Below are 26,128 nucleotides of genomic sequence, written 5' to 3' on the forward strand. Positions count from 1 at the left end.
TCAAAACTGCTCAGGCTTTTCAAATGAATGATTTTTTTTCCATATTTTCTAGAATTTTTGGTCTTGATTACAGTGAAACCTGAAGTGCTAAAACATTTGCATGTTATTATTCAAGATTGCCATTTCACAATTAAATAATATTTTCACAATTGTAATGCATTCAAGATATAAAACACAAACAAAAAAAACGGAAGCATCAGAATATTTCACTTTATTTTACAATCATAACTACACACCCATATACACATGCCATATTAAACACAGCAGTTTTTTTTTTTATGTAATGGGGATTTTCTCGCAGGATACAGAGACGGCTCTCTGTTTCCTATATCGAGGGAAAGACACATCCATGTTCATTAATGGAATTTATCAATTCAAGTATCGGAAAATTCAAGTGCATTTTCAAATCATTAATAAATGAGATTTGCCCAACTCCATCAGCTTATTTTATGAAGAAACTGTAATGAAATAACATCCAAACTGATGAGCAGAATAGTAAGTGGTCAGGCGTTGGCAATGGTTTAACAGAGTCATCAAATAACTAGAACTTTCAACTGAAAACAGCATGATCCAACCCAACAAATAACAAATAGGAAGTGTTATACTGGCATACTGGTGTGTATATATGGCAGTGCTGCACCACTACTGATATGTTCTCATAAATCAGTCTCTTTTCCCTTCTTAGAAAGGGTGTAATTTAGTGATGCATATTGTTACTTGGTAGTTGGAGCTGCTGGGAGGGACAACAGAAGTCTATTAACCTCTCTGATCTGGGCATCCAGTGTCTCTGTGGTTAGTGCAAGCTCTCCTAGTTGTGTCTGAAGACTGTTAATGGTTTGTGCGAGCTCCTCTTCCTTGCGCCTGGAGTTGGCGGCCTGACGGCTGTACTCAAGCACCATACAACCTCCGCCGATGATGAAAATGATAGCTTCACCGAGCAGCTCTGCTCCAAGCTCCGCAGCTGCCTCTTCATTCAGAGGTTTGATGGTGGAGCCACGGAAACCCATAATTCTCATCTTTGTTCTCATCTCGATCCAGTGGTATGCTATGGAGAAAACACATTGAATTACTTGACAGATTTATTTCAACAATCCACCATAAAAAACTAATTAAGAAAAATTAAGACACACTTTGGATTTTGGTAACCATCATAACAGAGATTACAGTACAAAATACATAATATTAAAAACAATAACAATATTAAAAAGAGACTACTATTTGAAAGCTGTAATATTAAAATATATACTAGCATGTAAAAAGTACTAATATATATATAGATATATATAAAGTTTTGACTACTTTCGTCGCCATCTATGTTTGAAAACCTGGAATTGCGGTTCCTCGCGGAATTATATTCCATGCCTGGGTTGTGATCCAGCACGGATGAATCTGTTTTTTTTTTTAGGTGAATGTGTAGCTGTCACCGCACCGATGTGGATATTCACAGTACTTAATAATCACAGATTCTAGCCTACATCTTGGAAAATATGACCCAAATAAGAATTTTCACCATACAGGTGCTGGTCATATAACTAGAATATCATCAAAAAGTTGATTTCACTAATTCCATTCAAAAAGTTTAACTTGTATAGTATATTCATTCATTACACACAGACTGATATATTTCAAATGTTTATTTCTTTAATTTTGATGATTATAACTGACAACTAAGGAAAATCCCAAATTTAGTATCTCAGAAAATTTGAATATTATTTAAGACCAATACAAAAAAAGGATTTATAGAATTCTTGGCCTACTGAAAAGTATGAATATGAAAAAGTATGAGCATGTACATCACTCAATACTTAGTTGGAGCTCATTTTGCCTGAATTACTGCAGCAATGCGGCGTGGCATGGAGTCGATCAGTCTGTGGCACTGCTCAGGTGTTATGAGAGCCCAGGCTGCTCTGATAGTGGCCTTCAGCTCTTCTGCATTGTTTGGTCTGACATGTCACATCTTCCTCTTCACAATACCTCATAGATTTTCTATGGAGTTAAGGTTAGGCGAATTTGCTGGCCAATTAAGAACAGGGATACCATGGTCCTTAAACCAGGTACTGGTAGTTTTGGCACTGTGTGCCTCAAGCAACGTGTATTGTGTGCCTCTCTTCTCTTCCTTCAGACTCTGGGACCCTGATTTCCAAAGGAAACGCAAAATTTACTTTCATAAGAGAACATAACTTTGGACAACTCAGCAGCAGACCATTCCTTTTTGAAGTGAGACGCTTCTGACGCTGTGTCTTGTTCAAGAGTGGCTTGACACAAGGAATGTAACAACTGAAACCCATGTCTTGCATACGTTTATGCGTAGTGGTTCTTGAAGCACCGACTACAACTGCAGTCCACTCTTTGTGATTCTCCCCAACATTTTTGAATAGGTTTTGTTTCACAATCCTCTCCAGGGTGCGGTTATCCCTATTGCTTGTACACTTTTTTTCTGCCACATCTTTTCATTCCCTTCGCCTCTCTAATTTCATTCCCTTCGCCTCTCTAATTTCATTCCCTTCGCCTCTCTAATTTGCTTGGACACTCTCTGCTCTGCTCAGCTCTGAGAACAGCCAGCTTCTTTTGCAATGACCTTTTGTGTCTTGCCCTCCTAGTGCAAGGTGTCTATGGTCATCTACTGGACAACTGTCAAGTCAGCAGTCTTCCCCATGATTGTGTAGCCTACAGCACTAGACTAGACAATTTAAAGGCCTTTGCAGGTGTTTTGACCATGTTCCATGAAGAGAAAGCTCCTACCATAAATATATAAAAACCTAATTTTTGATGAGTAATCTGCATTGCTAAGAACTTCATTTGGACATTTTTTAAGGTGACTCAAAAAAAAAAAAAAAAAGAAAAGAAAAGAAAAGAAAAAAAAAGGTTTTCACCGTCAGATTCCAGATTTACAAATAGATATTTTCCTCTATCCTAACAAACCAACCATACATCAATGGCCAGCTTATTTATTCAGCAGATTTATGTATACACCTCAATTTAAATTGACTGGTTTTGAGTTCCAGGATCACAAATTATCATCTAAATCCAACAAGCACCAAAAGGCAGTAAGGCACTTTCAGTTCCTGGCTGTAACGGTAACCTCAATGACAGTTGAGTACCGCCCCTTCAAGCAAACCCGAATCTCATTTGTCTAAATGGAACCTAGTTTCTCGGATCTCATTGGTCTCTGGGTAAATCTGTTGTTGAAAACATCCAATGACAACATCGCAGCAGTCGTGATTGGCTAAATAGCAACTAGAAGAAAACGGCTATTGGCTGCATGTTGTCTAGACGTTTACGCCTACAGACACCCTTGTCATATGGTCTGACATCATATCGTTAAACACGAACAACCAAAAGCCATATTACCTTGAGCCGGAGGAAGGCAGATGTAATTCTTAAAAAATTCACTTCTCCGCGCGCCTGCTTTTATCCTGTTAGCCACTGGTTTGCTCAATTGTCGTACGCCCAGATAGAGCAGCTTTGCAATTGGAAAGGCACCGACAACCATCTTGGCGGAAAATGCGTCATCTGAGGAGGCGGGATGATAAGGACGTCATGTGGACGATGCTCATGTGTAATATTAATGACGCAATATAAATATTCATGAGCTCTAGAACACTCGTTTCGTGCAATATTATAATAATTATTATTGTTTACATTTTTATTTTATTTAAAGATTAATCCCCCATTAGTTACGTAGTTTATATAATATACGTAGTTTATAGTATATTAACATATTTACAAACAACATTCTTGATAGCTCTAAAATAAATGCATGAAAACAGTCACGATACCAATAAGAAACAAATCAAATAAATCTCTGAGCGCCCATCACAGCGCTGTTTACCTGCGCCAGCTGTGCGTCTGGAGCTCCTGGGTCGGGTTTCAGGAGCAGAGGGCTGGACTCAATATCTCAGGACTTCACAGACAAGAGTTAAACACCGCTGAAATGTTTTCCAACTAGTCATGTAACACATCCATGCTCGGCGGGACTAAGTTCTAGGACTTTACGGCAGGACAACCTCACAACTAAAACAGCTATTCAAGGTACAGGAAAATATTTGTGTTATTGTGCTTTTGAGTCTTCACTGAGAGTCCAGCTCGCAGTTTTACTTGGCTTTAGGAAAAGCGATGTGGATTGTACAGTGGACTCGCTCGCGTCTGTTATGCCAGGCCGTTTCAGCAACCTTTTTATTTATTTTTTTATAGATTTTTTAAGTATTATTTAAAAAGTGTTTACTATGTCGAAAGTTTTTTTAAGGCGCCTTTGTGTAAGGAAGTGTACGAGGAGGAGTCCGAGAGCTTTAATTGAAATCAGATGTCTTGAAAAAGCACCACGCAGGAGCTTTTGAACTCGGTGCTCATTGAACTGTCAACTGAACAATATATTATTCATTGTTCACCCTGAATGATTTCTTTGAATCACCCAAAAGCGTATTCAATCTTTTATTTATTTAGTAGCTAATACTGTAGTATGGTGTGTTGTTCAGAATATTAGACATGAAAATATAAGGCCTGTCAAGATGAAAACCAGATGCTTTTTGGTTGCACCTTACTTTTTTATATAGGTATTTGTCTTTTATATTTTGGATGAAGGTTAATAAACTGAATTTCCTGACAGACATATGGTTTCACAGGGTTAAACATGTTAACTGATTCTAATATGATACATTGCTCTAAAGCAGGTCAGATTCAGTAATGATTACATTCATGTCATATTTGAGCAGTGTTGGGAATGAGTCTAGCATACAGACCTGATTTACCATTTAACTAACCGCTGTCGGAGCCAGCTGAACTGCATATCTGTCTTGTCCTGCTACAACTTGTTCTGAGTTTTCTGGCTCTCTTATAGCATTTCTGGCACTTTGTAAACACTGACAATTTGCAAGCTGGTTTAATTGCATGCCAGCCACATTGTGTGCACTGTGGTTTATGGTTTAAAGGAGCGCTCCACTTTTTTTTTCTTTCTCTTTTTTTATTATTTTTTTTATTTTTTATAAATAGGCTCATTTTCCAGCTCCCCTAGAGTTAAACAGTTGAGTTTTACTGTTTTCGAGTCCATTCAGCAGTCAGGGTGGATTTCTTGTGTCTTGGATATCTTGTGTGATTCACAAAGGAATGTTAAGCTTGTAATTTTGAAGGCCTGAGAGATTCCAGAAGCAAATGTTACTTGAGTCTCTCTCTCTCTCTCTCTCTCTCTCTACACACACACACACACACACAAACCCATGGTATCAGGATGACTAACAGGGTTTTATCAGAATGTTCTGTAAGGGCCGTCATTGTCTGAAGTTGAACCTGACACCCGGTCACTCCCCAGTTTTGTTAACCCAAATCCGATAAAATGTCTTTATTACCGAGTTGATCATTTGACATCAGGAGATGTGATCAGCTGATCTGTGTGATTGTGCCTTTGCGTCTGATTTTGTGTAGATTTTTCAGTATTGGGAAGCAGGGCTGGACAATAATTCAATATCGATATGTATCACGATATAATTGATTTAAATACTGGTGATATGACTTTTAAACACATTTCCGATACTTCAATATAGATTACCAGTAACTTACTACCTATACATTGAATTATTTGTGGCGTTTGACTCCGTTGAATAAACATGAGCACTGCAGGTTTCAACATCAAAACACGTCCGGGGTGTTTTAAATGAATGCATATCTGTCATATTGCTAAAGCACATTTGTTTCAATCTATAAGAATAATCAGCTTACACTACCAGTCAAAAGTTTTTGAACAGTAAGATTTTTAATGTTTTTAAAATGTTTTTTTTTTCTTTTTTGAAAACATGTTTTCTTTTAAAGAGCCAGTAAGATGAAAATTCTAAGCTTCCTGTCACTGTTTATAAGTCCTGTACATTAGGTTTAAATTCATCCAAGGTTAAAAAACATTGTCATTTTGTCAAAATATCATTTTAAAATTACCTCAATTCTCAGAGATCCCCAAACGGTTCGCGCAAAGCTGTTCAAAAGATTCGGTTTCCTTAAACCCCACCTTTCGGTAGCATACTGTGTTCTGATTGGTCAACTGACATAGTCAGGTTTGATTGGTTGTTCCGCACACAACTTCATGGTAAACAATGCGTTAGCATCTTTTTGGGGTGAATTATGTCTTATTCCTCTCATCGCGAAGCAAACAGTAAAATAAAAAACTTGAACAGTCTCACTGCTTTTTCTTCTGTGTGGGTGTATTCAAGCCGCACGCTTCAGTTTGAATCTGAATAGCACGTTCAGCGCGGGGGCGTGGTCACATTAGATATAATGAAGGGAGACTTGAAAAACAGACATTGCGTTGTTTTCATATGGATTACTTTATTACAGAATATTTTCGGCAGCACTTGTTTAGTTTTAAAGTAGACATGTCAAGCTTTCTATAGATATATCTCTCATGTATCTTCGATGAGTATTCACGGAGTTACACTTCATTTTAATTAGGGGTGCTCCGATAACGATCGGCCGATCGTTAATGCGCATCTCGTCAGTAAAGCCGGTTTTCTAATCAGCGGTTAATTCCATCAGGTGCGTGATTTCACATAGAGCAGCTGTTACTACACAGAGCCGTTGTTAACTGAGAAGATGCACCAAAAAACGCTGAAAATTAACGTGATTTGCGCATCTTCTCTATTAACAACGGCTCTGTGTAGTAACAGCTGCTCTATGTGAAATCACGCACCTGATGGAATTAACCGCTGATTAGAAAACCGGCTTTACTGACGAGAAGCGCATAACGATCGGCCGATCGTGATCGGAGCACCCCTAATTTTAATGACGTGTTTGTAAATGAAGATCAGCACAGACAAAGGCTGCAGACAGCACACATACTGATAAGATGCTCGGGAGAAAACAAACACATAACTTCATAATCATATTTCGCGTTGTGATTCAGAGATGCTTGTTGGTCTACATAAAGTTGGTAATGAACCCTCTTTTATGGCCAAACGCTTTAAAAATCCAGGTCAGAGTTCCATTTCTCCCAAGATGGTAGGTGGAGAGTATTATGCAAAGTGTTCCTAGTGACGTACATAGAGATGGGCAAAAGATTTGAAATCTATAACGACTCGTTTCAGTGATTCAGAGTCGACTCCTTACTTTAGAAGCCAATAACTTTATAAATCGTGTACTTTTTGGTTTAAATACTTTGCACATTGCACTGATGGACAGCTACATCATACACTGTAATACAGCTAATTTTTGATTTCCCATCTCTGTGGCTCTTTAAATATTTCTTCTGCTCACCATGTCTGCATTTATTTGATCCAAAGTACAGCAAAAACAGTTACATTTTGAAATATTTTTGCTATTTAAAATAACTGTTTTATATTTGGAAATGTTTCCAAATGTTATTTATTCCTGTGATTTCAAAGCTATATTTTTAGCATCATTACTCAAGATACATGATCGTTCAGAAATCTTTCTTATATTCTGATTTGCTGTTTTTTTTTTAGAAACATTAAAAATCTTACTGTTCAAAAACTTTTGACTGGTAGTGTATCGTAGAGTTTGAAGTTAAAGATATTAATATTAATTAGGTAAGTCTGAGACGATTATTTGACTGTGATTTTACATTAATTGTTTGTATGAAGGCCAAATATATAAAAAAGCTGAGCATTAACTTATTTGAGCAGTTTTTTTTATTATTATTATTATTATTATTATTATAAAATATTATATGGTTTTAAATGAGGTGTCATAGACTTGGCAAATTCATTTTTCATAAGTTTGTAATGCACCAACATCTCTTGTGGGCATTCTTGCCTTTTTTTGATCGTGTTCATACCGATATCCGAATTGCATCGCATTGATCACTAATTCGAACATTTACTCCTCCTCATTTTGTTTCAAACCTGACTGAATTTCTTCTGTGGAATGTTCTGAGAACATCCAGTGAAGAAAAAAATGTTTTCAGTTTTTCACAGAATAATTTAAAATAAAGCAAGAGGGTGAGACAGTGATAACAGAATTGTAATTGTGGGGTGAACCGTAACAAGTTTTTCACAGCAACAATCCACCTACAGTTTTAGGAGTGCATCAGTGTGACAGTGGGGTGAGGCTCATAAGATCCAACTGTTTTGTATCCACTCAGTGGTCCATGTCATAATAAAGGTTTTTGAGAACAGAATGAACCGCTCTTGAGTGTCTGCTCCACCTTCAGAAGAAATCCTATAAAATCCATCTAAAAATATCCTTGTAATCAATGCTCATCCTTTGAATTCTTTAAAGTTCTGTGATTTTATACTGGCTGAGATTCAATATTTACATATTTGTTTTTATAGGTTTCATTCTTCGTCGGATACAACTCTTATCTGCTCTGTCTTAGTTGGTTGTAAATATTACATATTTTTGGCAAGGCCTTATTGAACTGTAAAGCTGTTACATGCTGTTTGAATTCATGCCCAATTCATTCTTATCAGCTAGACTCTCAAACACTCTTGTGGTCTACAATGACAGTTTTGGTTAGGTTCATTCCCATGAGGTAGCGTCACGTCTGAGATAGGTTAGTATTATGACTTCAAGGAATAGTTCACTCAGCTTTCATGTTCCTCCAAATCTGTATGGCTTACTTTCTTCTGTTGTTAAAAAAATAAGATATTTATTGTAGATGCAGTGAAAGTCAGATGAGTCCAAAACAACAATGGACCACACAGATTTCCATGGATGAATAAAACTGATCTGATCTTTCCAAATATATTTTGTTTTCCACAGAAGAAAGGCAGAATGACTTGAGTATGAGTAAAAGATGACTAAACTGTCATTGTTGGGTGAACTATCTGTTTAATTGAGCAAATGGAGAACTGTGGTGATCTAAAAGCAGTATTTATATCACATGATGTCAGTCTCACAGCTGTTGTTTCATCATGACTTACTGATAAATGAAATTCTCATTAAAATGTAACATTTGTTGTCATGTCTGAAGCTAGGGATTGGTCTATAATTATTCCATTTGAACTACAAGAATAAGCTTGTCTGCCTACACATACTACAAATGAAGCTTGCTTATAATTTATGGCTGACTAATGATTATTTTGATTATAATAAATTTATAACAATTATAATGCATTAAATAAAAATAAAAAAACATTTTAATTATAATTAATTAGTTATAATGAAACTAATTAATAATTTACAAAAGGTTATTCTACATCCTGCCCAGTGCAATTTGAAGGCTTTGAAAACAAATACAGTAAATGTATTGATTAGGGATGCAAGGATACCATTTTTTCAAAACTGATCCAATAGCGAAAATTCTGAGTATCTTCCGATACCAATCCATTCCGATACCCGCAGTTTTTTTTTTAAACAATGTAGAATTTCTTTACTTCTCTGTGTTGACCTGATTATCACTCTTTTATGTGTTAAACACAATCGACTACAAATAAACAACTTCATTTGAATGAAAAATAACAAATGAAAAAATATATAGTCATAATCTATGACAAAAATACTATTATAAACTAGGTTTGTGGATAATTCATCAGCAAAAAATAATCTAGGTTCTAGAAAATTCATGGGTGCACAATAATTTGATAAAATCTAGTGAAACATTTTATTTACAAATAAAGTCTAAAAAAAAAAAAAAAAAAAAAGGATATACATCTATATAGTAGGGGTGTGCCGGTTTCAGAATTGGTGATGACGGTTATGACGCAATTCAAATGTGACGGTTCATAACATAACCGTCGGGGGGGGGGGGGGGAGGAGCGGATACCGTGTTTCATTTTGTTTCATATTGTCTCGCCACCATGCTAGTGGATCTGCCGTAGAGTTAATTGGTTGAACTTGGAGATAGCGGGTTAACTCAATGTCAGCGCGTTCTGATCGGTAAAGGGGCAGAGATTTCAGACCTCCGTTTAGGAGATCTGTCACAAAACTCATCATCCGCGCCAAAGTATTTTGAGCAAATTTCAAAGCCGCACCCGCCCGCCATCCGCTGATTAGCTGACTGACTGTTTTGCGGTCTATGGACGATGCAATGCTTTGCTGATGCGAGCCGCAAAAAAAAAAGCCATTGTCTGTTCTAGAAAGGATGCAGCAAAGATATTTAATGCTAATGTATGAGGCATAAGCCTACGCTGACCTTCACCATCTTCAAACAACATGAGCGTGGTCTTGCTCTCTCTCCCTCGCGCATATTAATCAAAATCAATTGACACGATGGTGACAAAAAAAATAACTAAAAAAATCTATCCAGTGATTAAATGTTTTCTGTGTTGTCAAATCTTGTGCGATTTCCTAAACTGCAGAGATAATTACACAACGCGTGCCGTACATGTCTGATTTGAGAACTAATGATTCATTTGAACCGATTCACTTTAATGAATGGTTTAGATAACTAATCTGTCCCACACTGAAGTCATGAGACGTCTAAATTGGTGTATTAAAAAATCTCTAACACTTTACAATAATGTTCTATTTATTAAACTATTTAACTACATTATTTAACATTTACTATTACTAAACTGCACTTCTACAACATTGTTGAAATCAAAAGTTGTACAGTATTTGTTAACCTAGATAATGCACTGTGAAGTAACATTACCAAACAATGAACAGCTGTGTTTTTATAAACTAAGATAAACAAAGTTTAATAAATATAGCAACAAAAGTATTGCTTGTGGTAAGTTCATGTTAGTATGTTAACAATTCAAACAATATCCTAAAGTTACAAACAAATAATTTTCTCTAATTTAAATAATACTCTGATGTTTAAATCATTTAAAATGAGAATGTAAGTGTGCTCACCCCATTTTTGTTTGTAAGAAAAAATTAGATTAGATTTCATATCGCAATATATATCGTAGAAAAATAAAATATTGCAATGTCATTTTTTCCCAATATCGTGCAGCCCTAATGTCCACGAAAATGTTTTTGTGCTTTATAATGTTTTTGTGCCTTTCGTGGGGCTCAAGTATAACACACAATATCGGATTTGGATCGGTCTTCTCTGACTGATTCCTGCTTCAAAGAAAATGCCAGTAATCGGAGCCGATATCGATCCAGAGTATCGGATCGATGCATCCCTAGTATTGATGTAGGCTATGATGAACATTATATGTGCAAAAAAAGTGTTACAATTTTACATTTAAAAAAGCTGAATTTAAATCTTGATTTATTAAATTACCAATTATTATCAATTGTTTAAAGATTGAGATTAAACAATGGTGTAAATAAGTTTAATAAAAGTTTTTTTTTTTTAAGTTTAATATCATGCAGATCAGGGCAAAGGGCAAGCTTAACTGATTGTGAAAATGGGTTGAGAAAGAGAGAACATGAGCAAATAGTTTCTAGCCACACCTTCCTCCACCAGTAGAAACCACTGCTGTCTTAATCTTTTAGTCTTTATGGTTTCCGCCCATGCTCTGAATGGGCTAGGTCTTCTTATCAGCACAGGACGAGAGTTATTAATAACCTATGTCACTCTCAACTCCACATTCCAGATTCACTGTACCAACGGCACTGCAACTGAATTGCTAAAATATCAGTCACGCAAAGTCTTCACCTCTCAATCAGCAAATGACTGCGGAGCAGTGAATGAGAGGTGGAGATCAGGGATTAAGATCAGACAGGGAGCAAAAAGAGTGAATGTGAGAGGATAGATGGAACAAATGTCGATATATATATCAGGAGGTTGAAGACTATTGTGCCTTTAGGAAAAGGGTGAATAGGCATCTGTCGCTGGCTGGTGCTGTCCCTGATGTTTTACTGCGTGAAGTGAAAAAACACAGATGATCACAGATGAGGCTTAAGCCTACACTGTAAAAGATTTTCACCCCTTTCAATTTAAAATCATAAGTTATGTGGCTGCCTTAAAACTTTAAGTTAAATCTTGCCTAGGGCTGAATTGCTTTATTGAAGTTCATTTCGACTTTACAATATTTGCTGTTTCAACTTAAGTTCAACATTTTAACATTCATTTTCTAGTTATGATAATAGAAACTTTATTTTAGATAGATTAAAAAATATATACTATTTGCTTGAAACATTTAAATGTATTTTTTTTTCTGCAGGGTTTATAATATTAAGAACAGTACACAATGTTGCATGCCAATGTGTGAATGCCAGTATATTTATACAACAAGGGCACAAAAGTAGCAAAAAACTGCCAAGAAACTGTCATACAAAGCTGAAAATATACTCATAACTCATGGGAAACAACCACTGAGACAAGCTTAAAAAACATACCAATACATGTCCTTTTTTTCTTGAACATTTAAAAAGAGAAAGGTGTCCTGCAGTGCACCATCGCAGTCTTCATATTAGGAGGACATTTGCATGCACTTCTTGTGTGTATGAAGTGTCTCACCATAAGCCTTTAAAATCTGAAAAGAACAATAACAGTCAGTTATTATATATATACGCCAGATACTGAAAGACTTCAATATACACATTAATTAAGAGACACATTCAATCTTTTGAATAAAAAAATAAATAACAAAACTTCACTCTCCTGTAGAGTTTAGCTCCATCCTTAATTAAAGGGGTCATATGATGCTTTTTTTTTTATATTATTATTTTGTGTATTTGGTGTAACAGAATATGTTGACATGCTTTAATGTTCAGATCTTCTTCATCAAGAGCTTTTTAAACTCCAAAGAGAAAGGAAAAATACAAATTGCATCATATGACCGCTTTAAATACATTTGAATCAGTTAACTAAGGTCTTCAAGGTAAGTTGTAGCTAAATTCTGCAGAAGGGAGATGATGACAGTGGCATGGTAGATTTTTTTTATATGTTTGATAGAGGTTTGGCTTTCTGACGACTATAAATGGAAGTGATGAAGGGAGAACAAACAAAAATAAAAACTGTGTAAATGCACATACAATGTTATAAAGTGTTTGTTCAACCTAAAATGACAATTCTGTCATTAATTACTCACTCTCATGTTGTTCCACACCTGTAAGGCCTTTGTTCATCTTCAGAACACAAACAAAACTATTTTTGATGAAATCCAAGGGCTTTCAGCAACATAACTAAAACATTCAGGGTCGAGAAAGATGACCAAAGAGTTTTTATATTTTTCCTATTTAAAACTTGACTCTTCTGTAGTTAGACACTAAGACTGACGGAAAATGAAAAGTTGCGATTTTCTAGGCTGATATGGCTTCCGTACCATGGGTGCAGCAGGCGCACGATGTAACTACGCAAGAGTCAAGTTTTAAAAAAGAATACTTTTATATTGTTACAAATGAATACTTTCAAAGAAATACTGTTCTATTCATGGACAGATCCTTTGACAAAAGCAAAAATTAAGCAGAAAAGCTGTTTTTACGTTGATACAATAGGAAATGTTTGAATTATTTCTGAAGGATCTGAAGACTGAAATAATGGCTGCGGAAAATCAGCTTTTCTATTACAGAAATAGATTACGAACTAAAATATACTAAAACAGACACATTTAAAAGTGTAATGATGTTTAACAATTTGACTGTTCTAATGTGTCTTTGAAAAATCTTGCTGACCCCAATCTATTGAATGTTAGCACATGTAAAAAAAGTTATTTACTGATTTCTGTCTCTTTAGATTATTACATTAGTTACATCTAAACAATTATTCTATGTCGGTTTCATGTTATGTTTCTAGTTGCATTTACAACATTTCATGTACTAGCTGTCACTAGCTGCTTACGCATGGTTGTGGGTTATTAAAAACATTGTAAGTTAAACTTTTTTTAAAAGCAAGAGAAACTTTTTCTGTTTTTGACTACTTCGTTGTCGTGTAAACGTAGCCTAAGTTGAGTGATGTTTAAACACCTAATTCTCTTTAACCTGCAGCAGTTTTAGACCTTGTGTGTGGGACAAGTTATTCTGCCAGCTGGATGACTCAGTATTGAGTAACTGAATGGCTCATCGAAAAGTGGACAAAAAACAGACACATTACTAATCTGTTTTTTAGAGGGTGAAAGTCTAACAAAATGTGTTTTATGTGATTCAGATGCATGCATGACTATGTATCCATGTGTCTTATTGTCTCACAAGTGCTCACGTCTTTATTTTCACACATTTTAGGTAAGCATGTGAAAGTCATCAGTCATGTTTCTAGTGTCATTTGCCTGGGGGTCGAAGCTCTCCATTCAAAGACCTTCAGTGCACAGTGAATTATAGTAGTATAAAGAAGGGGTTGCAGCAACAGATGTCAGATGTGGACTGCAGACTTCTTCATGAATCACAAAGGGTGTTTCTCTGTGTGCTCTTTGTGGGGAAGTTGTGGCCTAGTGGTTAGAGGGTATGACTCCTAACCCTAGGGTTGTTGGTTCGAGTCCCGGGCCGGCAATATCACGACTGAGGTGCCCTTGAGCAAGGCACTGAACCCCCAACTGCTCCCCGGGGGCCGCAGCATAAATGGCTGCCCTCTGCTCCGGGTGTGTGTTCACAGTGTGTGTGTGTGTGTGTGTGTTCACAGGGTGTGTGTGTTTGTGCACTTTGGATGGGTTAAATGCAGAGCACAAATTCTGAGTATGAGTCACCATACTTGAATATCATGTCACTTTCGCTTTTTTTTCACTTTTTACAATGAAATGGCAGGTGTTGGAATGCTTAAAAACAGTCTGCTTGTCTCTCAAGTCCTGCTGTATGCCAGTGTTGAATCACATGAATCTGTTACATCTGCCATCAGTGTTGGGGAAAGTTACTTTTAAAAGTAATGCATTACAATATTGTGTAATATAACTAATTGTCTTATAGAGCTCTTATATATATATATATATATAAGACCTCTAACACTAGCTTTCTCTATTCTTTTTCTATTCTATCTGCTGTTGGTAAACAAAACACATTTTTTAATGTTTTAATATTTCTGTATGAGTCAGACACCATGTATTCCCAAACAATGAAACGATTAATCTAAATCAGATACGCTGTTAGAGCTTGTGATGGACAATGTCAAATTGATCTGATGATTTTCCTTGTTTTCACTCAGGCAGTGTGTTGAATGAATTGGAGGTCTCACAAACAGAAACACAAACACCATGAACTCTCAGAGCAGCTTTGGCAGCAGCTTTTTGTGTGAGTATTTCAGTACACCAGTAATGTTTCATTCCCGTGTGTAGGCGATTTAGGATAGGACGTGATGCATACATGCATGCAGATATTTTTTGGGTGTCTTCAGAATGGTATATAATGTGCTATATAGGTCTGGAGTGGCTTGTTATATCCTGTTGGGTGTTCATTCAGTCTTTGTTTGTGTGTGTATGTTGTAGTTCAGTCCATCAACAATGAACTGAGCGCATCTTTGGCCACAGCAGATGAGCTTTCACGGGAATTCAGCTCTCTCCTGTCAGAAGCCACTCCTGTCATCCAAACCACTACTTCAGAGGTACAGAATTAATTATTGCCTTTAAAGGAGACCTATTTTGCCTTATTATAAATTATGCAATATAAGTCTCTGAAGTTTCAGCTCAAGATACCCCACAGATCAATTATTGCATCATTTGGAAAACGCCTATTAAATGGAAGTATTCCATTCAAAGTAAATGCAAATTGCCTGTTCCTTTACAGCTCAAAAATCTGTTTGGTTTTGATTATCATGTCTATCACACTGTGCATTTTAAATCATATAAGTGTATCTGGACACCGACATCATGCATTAATATTTTCCTTGGTATTTTTGTTGTAGAGTTCTGGCCCCAAACCCCAGAACAGCAGCAATGGCAGTTTGTACGGTGCAAACAAGAATGGAAACGACCGCATCGGCACAAACCTTTCCTTTTCCCAGAGCTCCACGAGCAGCTGGAGCTCAGACTCCAGCATCGGCAGGAAGGAATCCAACCTGGACCTTCCTCCTGCAGTCACAATTCGGTCTTCATCTCCGGCACCTCACCTAGACAGTATGAAAGTCAAGCTTTCAACTCCTAGTCCTTTAACCCAGCAGCATTCCTCTTTTACAAACCGTAAAGACAGCTCGGATTCACGATATTCCTTCGACCAAATGACCCCCCCTAATATGTCTCCCAATACAATGAGACGAATGACACAGATGCCGTTGAGGCCTCAAGATCGAAGCACAAGAGGATCGTTGAGCTACGGGGAGCTGTCCAACTCTACCTATGAAAACAAAACACCTCGCACCTCGCTGCAGCCCTCAGCGAGCCCCTTGTCTTCCATTCCGAGGTCTCCGAGGTTGGATCGAGCACCTTCTCATCAGCCTTTTAGTCAACCAGAAGCCAGTACGCTGCCACGCAACTTCCAGCCATTCAGACCCTTAGGTAATTGGAATAAAAAGGTTTCTACTGAACACTGTATTTGAAATGTTCTTTACATTTAAAAACAAATAGATCTTTTAAGAACTGGGGAACTCCAAATCGTTCTTCAATGGCATTCAGAAAAACCCTCTTGGAAGCTTTACATTTTTTGAGTGTACAGTTGGATCCAAAGGTCTTTGGTTGGTAGTAAAGTTGTGTGTTTGCTATAATGAAATTCTGTTTGTTTCGTTCCGTTTTGTTAATCATTTGTTTCCTCGTCGTTTTTTCTATCTTCTTTCAGAAGAAGGAATGCAGAGGCAAAAGAACCCCTCTAAGTGGAATGAAACTGACCTGGACGCATCATATGACAGAAAGCCTCACCACACCTATGACAGTGAGTTGCACAATTGTCATGCTCATTTGATAGCAACATAAAAAAGAAAAAAGAAATAAACATAAATATTTTTTTTTAATACCTAACTTGGAGGCAACAATTAAAAGAAAGGATTAAAGGCTAATTTCCCCCCCAAATATTTTCATTGAAACTGAGTGCCTATTTTATATTGATATCAGAATAATAAATGATAACGAAACACATTTATTTAACTAAAGTTCAGTGTATCAGGCTTCACTCTTACTGCTAGATAACAGAATTCTTAGTTTGCTTGATGTTGCAGAAATGTAAATACTAAAAAAGTAAAATGTTTGCAAAATATTGAAAATATCTGAAATGGATATGCAATCATTAAATTCTCTACAGCCTCTTCCTCAGTCGCTTAATATTTCTTCTTTGTAGCCTTTAAGCCTTCATAATATACAAATAATTAATGAATCCAGTTCTCTAAAAGTTTACAATATTGTTATGAATAATCATATATACTAAAAGTTAACAAACTTGAATTATTTTTATTAAAATCCAAGATAGTATTCAAACCTCCAATATTAACTACTTTAACCTTACATCATTATTACTTTGGCATGTTTTTGCAATGTGAAGACGTTATGTTTGTTACTAGAAGATTACATCATGCAATAGAGGATTGGCTGGAAGCACAAGCCTGGTCTAGTCACTCTTTCAATGTTAATTCGTTCCTAATTACATGAATTCTGATTTTTGTTGTAGAGAATGAATGGATCAGACCTTCTGTACCCAACAGCAACTGGAAAGAATCAAACCTGGACGCACCTCCTGCTGCCAAGAAGGTATGCAAGACTTTGTTTTGTGTGTGAACATGTTTGTATGTGCAAGTGGATTATTCTTAATTCTGCTCAGGGCACTTCTACAGTAAAATCTCATTGTTGAAATAACTGAACAAATTAAATCAGGGATCTTAGCCAAAGATGTTCAAGGATAGATCTGTTGACTTTTTCTTTCTTTCTCTCCCACATCTTTTCATTTACCATTTTCCTTTTCAGTGCCTTTATAGTGGTTTGTTGCCAGCTAGTTAACCACTCTGACTTGTTGAACCAACAGGAAAAAAAACAAAACATTGTGTATGTAATGTTTCAAGACTTCCATGTAGATCGCAATCACAAAGTAATTTGTATTTTTTTATTCTGTGGCAGAAATGTGCTTCTATTATCACTTAAACAAAAAAAATCATGTTCTCTAATTCTCATAGCTTCTTTTTTCTCTCATCAGGATACTGTGTCCCGTTCGCTCCCATCGTCCCACAGCTCGCTCCCGAGGAACACTCGTATCTCAGTGCCCCCTGAACTCCCCACAAGCACAAGCTCACCTTACGGCCCTCAGCAAATCATTTCCCGGATCTCCATTCCACCTGCGAGCACTGGAGTCCGTAAGCACAGGCCGATCCCGCTTTCTTTCATCATGAGTCTCCAGAACCCGTACTATGCTGCGGCTGTCGGCAGATACGCCCCTGGCCCGATGGGAGAGCCCCAGCATCTTCCCCTGCCCCGAGAGTACCTGCGGCAAAATCAGTCACCGCAACCTCAAAGACAACCTCCATACTATAGAGAAGGTACCTTCAACCAGAAGCCATGAGTGGGCCGACAGGCACTCGAATACGAGTCAACGACTAATGTATTCAAAAATACATAAAAACAATGCAGTTCATACATACAGTGACTATGAGAATACTTTTATTTTCTGAAATAAGTTTTGAGGGGGACATTCAGTAAAATCCATTTAAGGAAAAACTAATTTAAGGAATATTCAAATTCATTATTTAAATAAAACATCATTATGTACAGTAGACTAGCATAGTCTTGCTTCTTTTTAAACTGATTATTAACATTTCCAAATATATTTAAAATTCATAAAAGAAAATATGTATTTAGTGTTTTTTTTTTATTTTAATAATAATATTTGAACTGTCTGCCAAATCAAAATCATGTGGTTCAACCAACATGCCGAAAAAATACAAATAAATCAGGAAATGATATCATAGAGTGGATCCTTGCAGACCCTCATGACTGTGTGAAGGTCAGTAAATCAATTACAATATCAGATCATTTGACCATTATATGATGTATATAATGTCATGTTGTACGACCCAAATTTTTTTACCATTTTGAAGACCATTAATGCAAAGTTTAGATTTCAAAGAACTACTTTTTACAATTATAATTATTATTTTATAAAGGACACTCTTATTTGTCTTTGACCCATGTATGTATGTATTGTATATATGAATGTATGTATTTAACTGCAGTTTGCTTTTTGTTTTGTCTTATAAGAAGTTCTTCACCCTGGAGATGTTGATGCTGAGCTTGAGAGACAGGACAAAACAGAAGGCCCTGTGTACTTAACTGACCAAGGCATGAAACCAGAACAAGAAGGTAAAGTGGAGGATAGAGAGATGCCTCCTCGCCCTCTCAGCCCCACACGTCTACAGCCCATGGTGGCCCCACAGGCGGAGTTGGACATTGACCTGGATGAAGCAATGCGTATCCGGGCCGAGTTCCCCAGGGCCCTAAAGAAACGCAGCTCAGTCGAAATTCCTAAAACCCTGCGCAACCTGCCCCTTAACCAACCACCCAACCATTACAAACAAATTATCAATAAACTGTTTCGCAGGAAGACCATCCGTGTCAAAGGAGAACCAGCTGCTGAAAGTAGCAGCTCTTCAGATGGGGAAGACGCTTCCAAATCTCCTGTAGCTATGGTTCCAGTACCGATCACAGAAATACAGGTCTCTTCTGAACAGAAGGTGAGGGCCAGACAGATTACACAGATACAGTAGAGACCAGTCTCAGTTAAGAGGATATTAAGAGGATACTCTTCTCTTTCAGGGTATTCACTCTATCTTACGGAAGGGCAGCAAAGCCAATAAATCCTCCAGGCGTAGGGCTCACCTGAGCCCACTGGTGCTGATGTTGGATGGGTCTTTAGTAGGAGAGTTAGAAACTGTGCAGAGGGCTGCGCAGGAGGTGTGTTCCACTGCTTTGGTACCTTGCACTAGGGTTGCATAAAGTTGGATAATTAGCATTAGCACTGTCTGAGGCAACAGCACACAACAAAATTTTCGGACTATAAGTCGCACCTGAGTATAAGTCGCATCAGTCCAAAAATACGTCATGATGAGGAAAAAAAACATATATAAGTCGCACTGGGCTATAAGTCGCATTTATTTAGAACTAAGAACCAAGAGAAAACATAAATCGTCTCCAGCCGCAAGAGGGTGCTCTGTGCTGCTCATTGGTAGACTACAGGAGCACTGAGCAGCATAGAGTGCCCTCTCGCGGCTGTAGACCGTAATGTTTTCTCTTGGTTCATTTCTCTCGGTTCATGGTTATAAAAATGTTCAGAGGCCTTTCTAACCAGAAACTAAAAAAAGTAAAAATAATAATAATAATGTAATACTCCAGCACAGATGCTAAAATGCTTAAAAATGCTTAATAAAATACATAAAAATGTATATTGAAAACCAAAATACATATAAATGAGAAAAAATAGGAATATTTTCCCAACTTTAATAAGTCTTTTCACATATTTACAATGCAAAATGCATCCTACTTGTTTCATAATGTTCCAGAATTCTTCAGTTTGTCATCTTAAGCGTGCTTTTGTGTGTCCCTGTATAGGCGAGTGACCCAAGCCAGGCTAATGATGAAGGCATCACAGCCCTTCACAATGCCATCTGTGGTGGACATTTCCCAGTGGTGGAGTTTCTCGTGAGGATAGGGGCTAACGTTAGCGCTCCAGACAGCCACGGCTGGTGAGATGATCAATTTAATAAGTGTTTATTAACATTCTTATGTATTTGCATGTGTACAGCACATATTCACTTTCGTCTCACTAACCAGGACGCCCTTGCACTGTGCTGCATCCTGTAATGACCAGAAAATGTGTGAGTTTCTGGTGCGGAATGGAGCAGCGGTGATGGCCGTGACAGACAGCGATGGGGCCACAGCGGCGCAGAAGTGTGACCCCTACGCCCCGGGCTTCGAGGAGTGCGAGAGCTTCCTGAGAGGTGAGGGTGATGAGAAAAATGAAAACAGATTTAACTTGTACAGGTAAAGCACATGGCGCAACACAAGTTTTAACAGGCAAACACCTACTGTACATGTGCGTTAACTCCCAGCGTTATATTTAGCATGTCACAAAGAAATCTACATTCCTGAGTTAATAATATCATCGTCACATATGGGTTGGAAACAACTGTCAATACTGGTCAGGTAATTCATAAACTATTGGGTGGAGTTGACATGTAATACACCCTTATTAACTCATAAACTCTTGAGTAATTTGAGCACAGTGCTGTACTGGATGAAGCAGTTTAATTTCCTTTAGCCACCATTAAGCGTGTGTTTTTGTTTAGGTATGGAGGAAGCGATGGGTGTAGAGAACAGTGGGGTGGTGTACGCTCTTTGGGGATATCCTGCCCAGGCTCCAGACGAACTGAGCTTCAAAGAAGGAGACATGGTGACCATCCTGCAGAAGCCTGAGGGGGTGGACTGGTGGTGGGCTTCACTGTGCGGCAGGGAGGGCTTCGTACCAAACAACTACTTTGGGGTAAGAAGCGCTCTTTTACAAGACAAATAGTGGTCAGCTAGAGGTCAAGAAGTCAGCATTCCAATAGAGAGTGCCTTGCCAAACTTCAAAAGGGGGGACGGGTTTATTTATTTGGGAATCCACACGACAGAGTTTCACATGAAAACATTTCCTCTGCAGATTTCACTCATGTTCAAATTTGCCATTGAATTTCAAATACAAAACATGTGCTGGTGTCTTCCAGTGCAATATTTAAAATGCTCTTCAACTGGTGAAGTGTCACAACCCTTTGTCTTTCATACATTCCCTTAAAGGGGGGGTGAAATGCTCGTTTTCACTCAATATCCTGTTAACCTTGAGTACCTATAGAGTAGTACTGCATCCTTCATAACTCCAAAAAGTCTTTAGTTTTATTATATTCATAAGAGAAAGATAGTCTGTACCGATTTTTCCCGGAAAAACACGACCGACTGGATGCGTGACGTGTGGGCGGAGCTAAAGAATCACGAGCGCCAGTAAGCTTTTGAGTTGAGAGCATGTGGAAGCTGTGACATTACCTTGAGGAAAAAAAACATCATCCAAAACAAACCATGGCTAACAGTCAGATTCAGCGTATATTTATGATCCAGAATCAGATCCCGAGGCTGAAACCGAACGAGAGCAGCATCAGCAACGACTCGCTCCGAGCGGGGCTCAAACCCGGGTCTCCGATGGGTGGCGAACGCACTAATAAGGAGGCAGAGATATTTTAAGCAGTTTTACTCACCGCCTGTGGTTCCAACACACGATCGTGACCCTTTTTCGTTGGGATTGCATCATCCTTAAGTCGTCAAACTGGGCTTTGTTTGTAAAACAAGCATTTTCGAAATGCAGGGAACAAACACAAACACTTGCACAACTCCGTTGATGCTCTGTAAAAATAAACTCCATCCACTGGTCCCTTAATGCTGTTTTTTTTTGGTAATCTGTGCAGGGTTGTCTTGCCCTGGCAACCAAAAACACACTTCTTTTGTGACATTTCGCGACGCTCTCGCTCTGATCAGTGAATATCTGTGCTCTCAGTGCTCTGCTATAAGGGAGCGTGCGCTCTTCCGGCAGACGTGCCCTCAGGACCCATATAAGGAAATTCCGCTCCATCTAACGTCACACAGAGCCATACTCGAAAAAAAACTTTCCGAAACTTGTGACAAACCGGAAGGAGTATTTTTGGAACAGAAATGCTCCTTCAAACGTACAACTTAATTTTTGAAACTTTGGCCATGTTTAGCATGGGAATCCAACTCTTTAACAGTGTAAAAAACTCAGTATGCATGAAATAGCATTTCACCCCCCCCCCCCCTTTAATTTTTACTTGGTTAATAGAAGGTCATTTATGTCCTATACTATTACAAGCATGCAGTGGACAGTGAGGTTTGGCAGGTCTTCAATTAACCTCATTCTTCTTGTTCTCTCCCATGCAGCTTTTTCCGAAAGTGCGGCCTAAATCACTCTGCTGAACACATCCACGAACATAAAGACAATAGCAATCGATGCTTCTGAATCATGCATTAAGTTTATTTTTCTCTTCTTCCTTCCCTTTAAATTGTGTTTAGTGAACAGCTATGATGGGATTTTAAACATGCAACACTGTACAACTTTTCTCTACAGACCACCATGACAAAGTGGTAAACGGGGAATAGTTTCAGCTTGTAAAGCTAAGCAGTCTACCTATTTTATTTGAGTATAGGGATTCAGTTTAACTGCATTAGCAAACTGAACTGGATTTGATACATAAATGCATTAAGTCTCGAATTAATAATTAGTTTGTTCAGAAAGGTTCGTTCTTTGTCTCGACTATTGTTTTTCAGCACTGAGCAGGAAGGAAATTCATCAGTCTATCAGTATTGCTTTGTTTATGTATACTTTGCATGTTAGTGTGTCGGTTGTGAATCAGTAATGTTGCTTAGATACAAAAAAGTTTTTTAGATTGAATAACTGATGTCCTAACTCAGCTTCGGACTATTTACAGTATTCCACACTAAAAACGTTAGCCTTTTTATGTAACTTCTAAACTTGTTTTTCCTGTGTTTTCACATTGATCTTTATGTAGTTTAAAATATGAGCTGAAGTTCTCTTCTCAAAACAATGTACTCTCCATGTGGGTTGTGTAATAAATATTTGATTTGGTGTGTGTGTGTGTGTGTGTGTGTGTGTGTGTGTGTGTGTGTGTGTGTGTGTGTGTGTGTGTGTGTGTTTTATTTGCCTTATTGAATCCACTGACTGTGATTGTTAAGAAGACAATGACAAATTGTTACTCTCTATAATACTCTTGCACAAAAGGAAAATAAAAACTAATTGTAGATCTGCGGTTTGTTTGATTCTTTACTGGACATGCATAACTTAAAGCTCACAGGATTATATGTTTATTGTATCTGTGTGCAATGCTTTTTGTGCATTAAAGCTACCAGCAGAGGGCAAAACTAAGTAAGTCTTGATATCATTTTAAATACATTTTTTCCAATACCCCCTAGAGGTCACTCTAGCACAGCTTTTTTATTTATTTGTATAAACTTTGGAAGCGAAGATTGCATATGATATATGAGCTCAATTTTCTTTACCCTCTTGGTCAGGTATGAATCCATTACTCTGTTTTCTGTATTTTGATTAATGAGTTTTAAACATCCTTTAGAGACGGGGAATATATGATTTGAAGCATATTTGATTCATTAATTATCTAGCATTATTATGTTTATTCTAGTTTTATTAAGGCAAGCCAAGCTAGTAATTAATCTTGTTAATTAAGTTCCAGATGATCCTTTTGATCAGCCTGCTATCAGACAGGCTCTTTCATTCCGCCACACTCAAAAGATGTATGGTTTCATTAATTAATGAACGAATTTCATATAGACTACTCGTAATTCTGGGCATATAGCCTAACATAATTAAAGCCACCGCCTACACTGCAAGAGCTGGAGCGTCAAACAAAGCTTTTCATTTTCTGTTTGCTTGTAATATCTTTATGCTTGTGGTTAAGATTACATAAGCCTGGAGGGGCTTTACTCTCCTGAATACAGTGTTTTGAGAGCCATGGACTAAGTAAACGTCACTGTGCACTATTACAGCCACAGCTGGGTACTCGTGTATGAATTCAGCTGAAGTATCACTTCTGTAACAAAGGCAGATGTCCTCAGCATGCTGAAATAACCACTATTGTTACTATTAAATAACACTTACGTACCAGTAGCCTTCTATTTTGATGCGTCTTGTATGGAATCGCTTTCGTCACATAAACGCAGGTTTGGTTTATGAAGGTCATGGCTCTATAATGGCCTCGGATGACTTCACTTCGGTATTATTTATTTTATGGTGAACATAAAACTTTGAGATGGCTAGATGCTCAAGAGTCTCGCGAAAACAATAGCCATGTAATGAAACAAACGAAAAATGTATGACTGGAAACATAATAGAAAAATCAAAGTTGTAGCTACTGCATATGAATAAAGTGTAGACTAATGTTAAGTCTTGCTACTAGGCTTAGTAACAACGTAATTTTCACCCCCCAGAAATGTTAAATTGCTGTTAATTTATTCATCCTCATGCTATGGGTGACTGTTTTCGTCAGGAGAACAGAAGAGAAGATTTGTAGCTAAAACCATGGTCCTTGTTGATTCATAAAACGCAAGCCAAGTCAAAAGAAGAAGAAGAAACATATCAGGCATTGCAAAATTAATACCAATGACAATATACTTTGAATCTAATATAGGCCTATGGGCCTTATGAAGCAAAACAATCGGTCTGTGCAAGAAAATGTGTATTATTTAGCCTACAACATTATTACCAAATCTTTGATGGTCAGTGTTCACAACCTGTCTAGCGAGTGTGTTTACGCTTAAATATAGAGACCAATATATATGTATATATATATATATATATATATATATATATATATATATATATATATATATATATATATATATATATATATATATATATATATACATATATACATATATGTATATATATATATCTATATATATATATATATATATATATACATATATACATATACATATATATATATATATATATATATATATATATATATATATATATATATATATATATATATATATATTGTTTGTCAAAGCTTTAAACAAATAAAGTGCTTTTTTACAACAGTTAAAAGTTAGTAGCAGTTAACAGTTTTTTGTAAATCTTAACTTAAACATTAATGTAATCAAATTAAATATAACATTAACGTATAAATAAAAAAATAATGTTTTATTAAATAAAACATTAAAGTTTTGTTTAGTTTGTAAAAAAAAAATATATATATATATATAAATTATGTCCAGAACCTCAATCATAACATTTTAACTGGCCCCTTCCGAGCAACAACATCAATCTCCTTTAAGAGACTGAGAATCTCAGTCCAAAAAATTAAAAAATCTTTGAGTAATGCAGGTTGAGTGGACAAAATTAACTTCATTTATCCATTCTTCCAACTTTACATTTACTTACTCATCTGCACCTAGCCAGTTGCTAAGACACACAAGGTCATTCACATTTTCAGATCAGAATCAGAATCAGAATGAGCTTTATTGCCAGGTATGTTTACACATGCGAGGAATTTGTTTTCGTGACAGAAGCTCCGCAGTAGAACAGAATGACAGCGACAGAACACAAAACACATAATAAAAGAATAAAAAATACAAAAAAATACAAATAAGTAGATTTGTATTGAGATGATAAAGAGAGACTTTTTGCTGAAACGTGCGCTAAACATTTTATTCCTGTTGCACAGCAGTGGGACATTTCAAATAAAGTCAGCACACTTAGCACAGATAGCGCAAGAAATATGATCGCTGCTGCGAGACATCTGCCTTTTGAACACGTCCCCTGCGTCGCGCACAGTCTCCAGCGTTCTGTCATAGTATCTCTGCACAACAGCGCGTTTGACAATGTCCTGGCCAAATGCAGAAAGGTTGCGGGCCATTTTAAGCACAGTGCAGCGAGTGCT

General features: G+C 37.1%; 2 protein-coding genes across 4 annotated transcripts; one reads left to right on the plus strand and one right to left on the minus strand.

The window, feature by feature from the left end:
• Positions 1 to 190: 190 nt before the first annotated feature.
• opa3 (outer mitochondrial membrane lipid metabolism regulator OPA3) lies at positions 191 to 3,919 on the minus strand. The gene is made up of 3 exons (XM_026287644.1): positions 3,833 to 3,919; positions 3,352 to 3,513; positions 191 to 1,045 (listed from the first exon to the last, which is right to left on the minus strand). Exons 2-3 carry the CDS (start codon positions 3,491 to 3,493, stop codon positions 714 to 716), a joined length of 474 nt encoding a protein of 157 aa, XP_026143429.1. The 5' UTR covers positions 3,494 to 3,513; positions 3,833 to 3,919; the 3' UTR covers positions 191 to 713.
• Positions 3,900 to 23,470, plus strand: ppp1r13l (protein phosphatase 1, regulatory subunit 13 like). 3 transcript variants are annotated; one of them, XM_026287640.1, is made up of 13 exons: positions 3,900 to 4,032; positions 14,912 to 14,997; positions 15,192 to 15,307; positions 15,608 to 16,196; positions 16,474 to 16,566; positions 17,296 to 17,375; positions 17,815 to 18,154; positions 18,873 to 19,345; positions 19,428 to 19,565; positions 20,220 to 20,353; positions 20,442 to 20,608; positions 20,957 to 21,150; positions 22,590 to 23,470. In XM_026287640.1, exons 2-13 carry the CDS (start codon positions 14,961 to 14,963, stop codon positions 22,623 to 22,625), a joined length of 2,397 nt encoding a protein of 798 aa, XP_026143425.1. In that variant the 5' UTR covers positions 3,900 to 4,032; positions 14,912 to 14,960; the 3' UTR covers positions 22,626 to 23,470. The 3 variants fall into 3 exon arrangements, with proteins under 3 accessions (XP_026143425.1, XP_026143428.1, XP_026143426.1); XM_026287643.1 differs by having other exon boundaries at positions 18,876 to 19,345; XM_026287641.1 differs by having other exon boundaries at positions 14,916 to 14,997.
• The last annotated feature ends 2,658 nt before the right edge of the window (positions 23,471 to 26,128 follow it).

Source organism: Carassius auratus, chromosome 18 (genome assembly GCF_003368295.1).
Source record: "Carassius auratus strain Wakin chromosome 18, ASM336829v1, whole genome shotgun sequence".
Taxonomy (NCBI): domain Eukaryota; kingdom Metazoa; phylum Chordata; class Actinopteri; order Cypriniformes; family Cyprinidae; genus Carassius; species Carassius auratus.

Bases quoted from the DNA above. Each gene is read 5' to 3' on its own strand.
- opa3 (XM_026287644.1), bottom strand. From the start codon at position 3,493: ATGGTTGTCGGTGCCTTTCCAATTGCAAAGCTGCTCTATCTGGGCGTA. The intron at 1,046-3,351 runs GTAATATGGCTT...TTTTCTCCATAG, and splicing joins CTGCCTTCCTCCGGCTCAAG to CATACCACTGGATCGAGATG.
- ppp1r13l (XM_026287640.1), top strand. From the start codon at position 14,961: ATGAACTCTCAGAGCAGCTTTGGCAGCAGCTTTTTGT. The intron at 14,998-15,191 runs GTGAGTATTTCA...TGTATGTTGTAG, and splicing joins CTTTGGCAGCAGCTTTTTGT to TTCAGTCCATCAACAATGAA. The intron at 21,151-22,589 runs GTAAGAAGCGCT...TCTCCCATGCAG, and splicing joins TACCAAACAACTACTTTGGG to CTTTTTCCGAAAGTGCGGCC.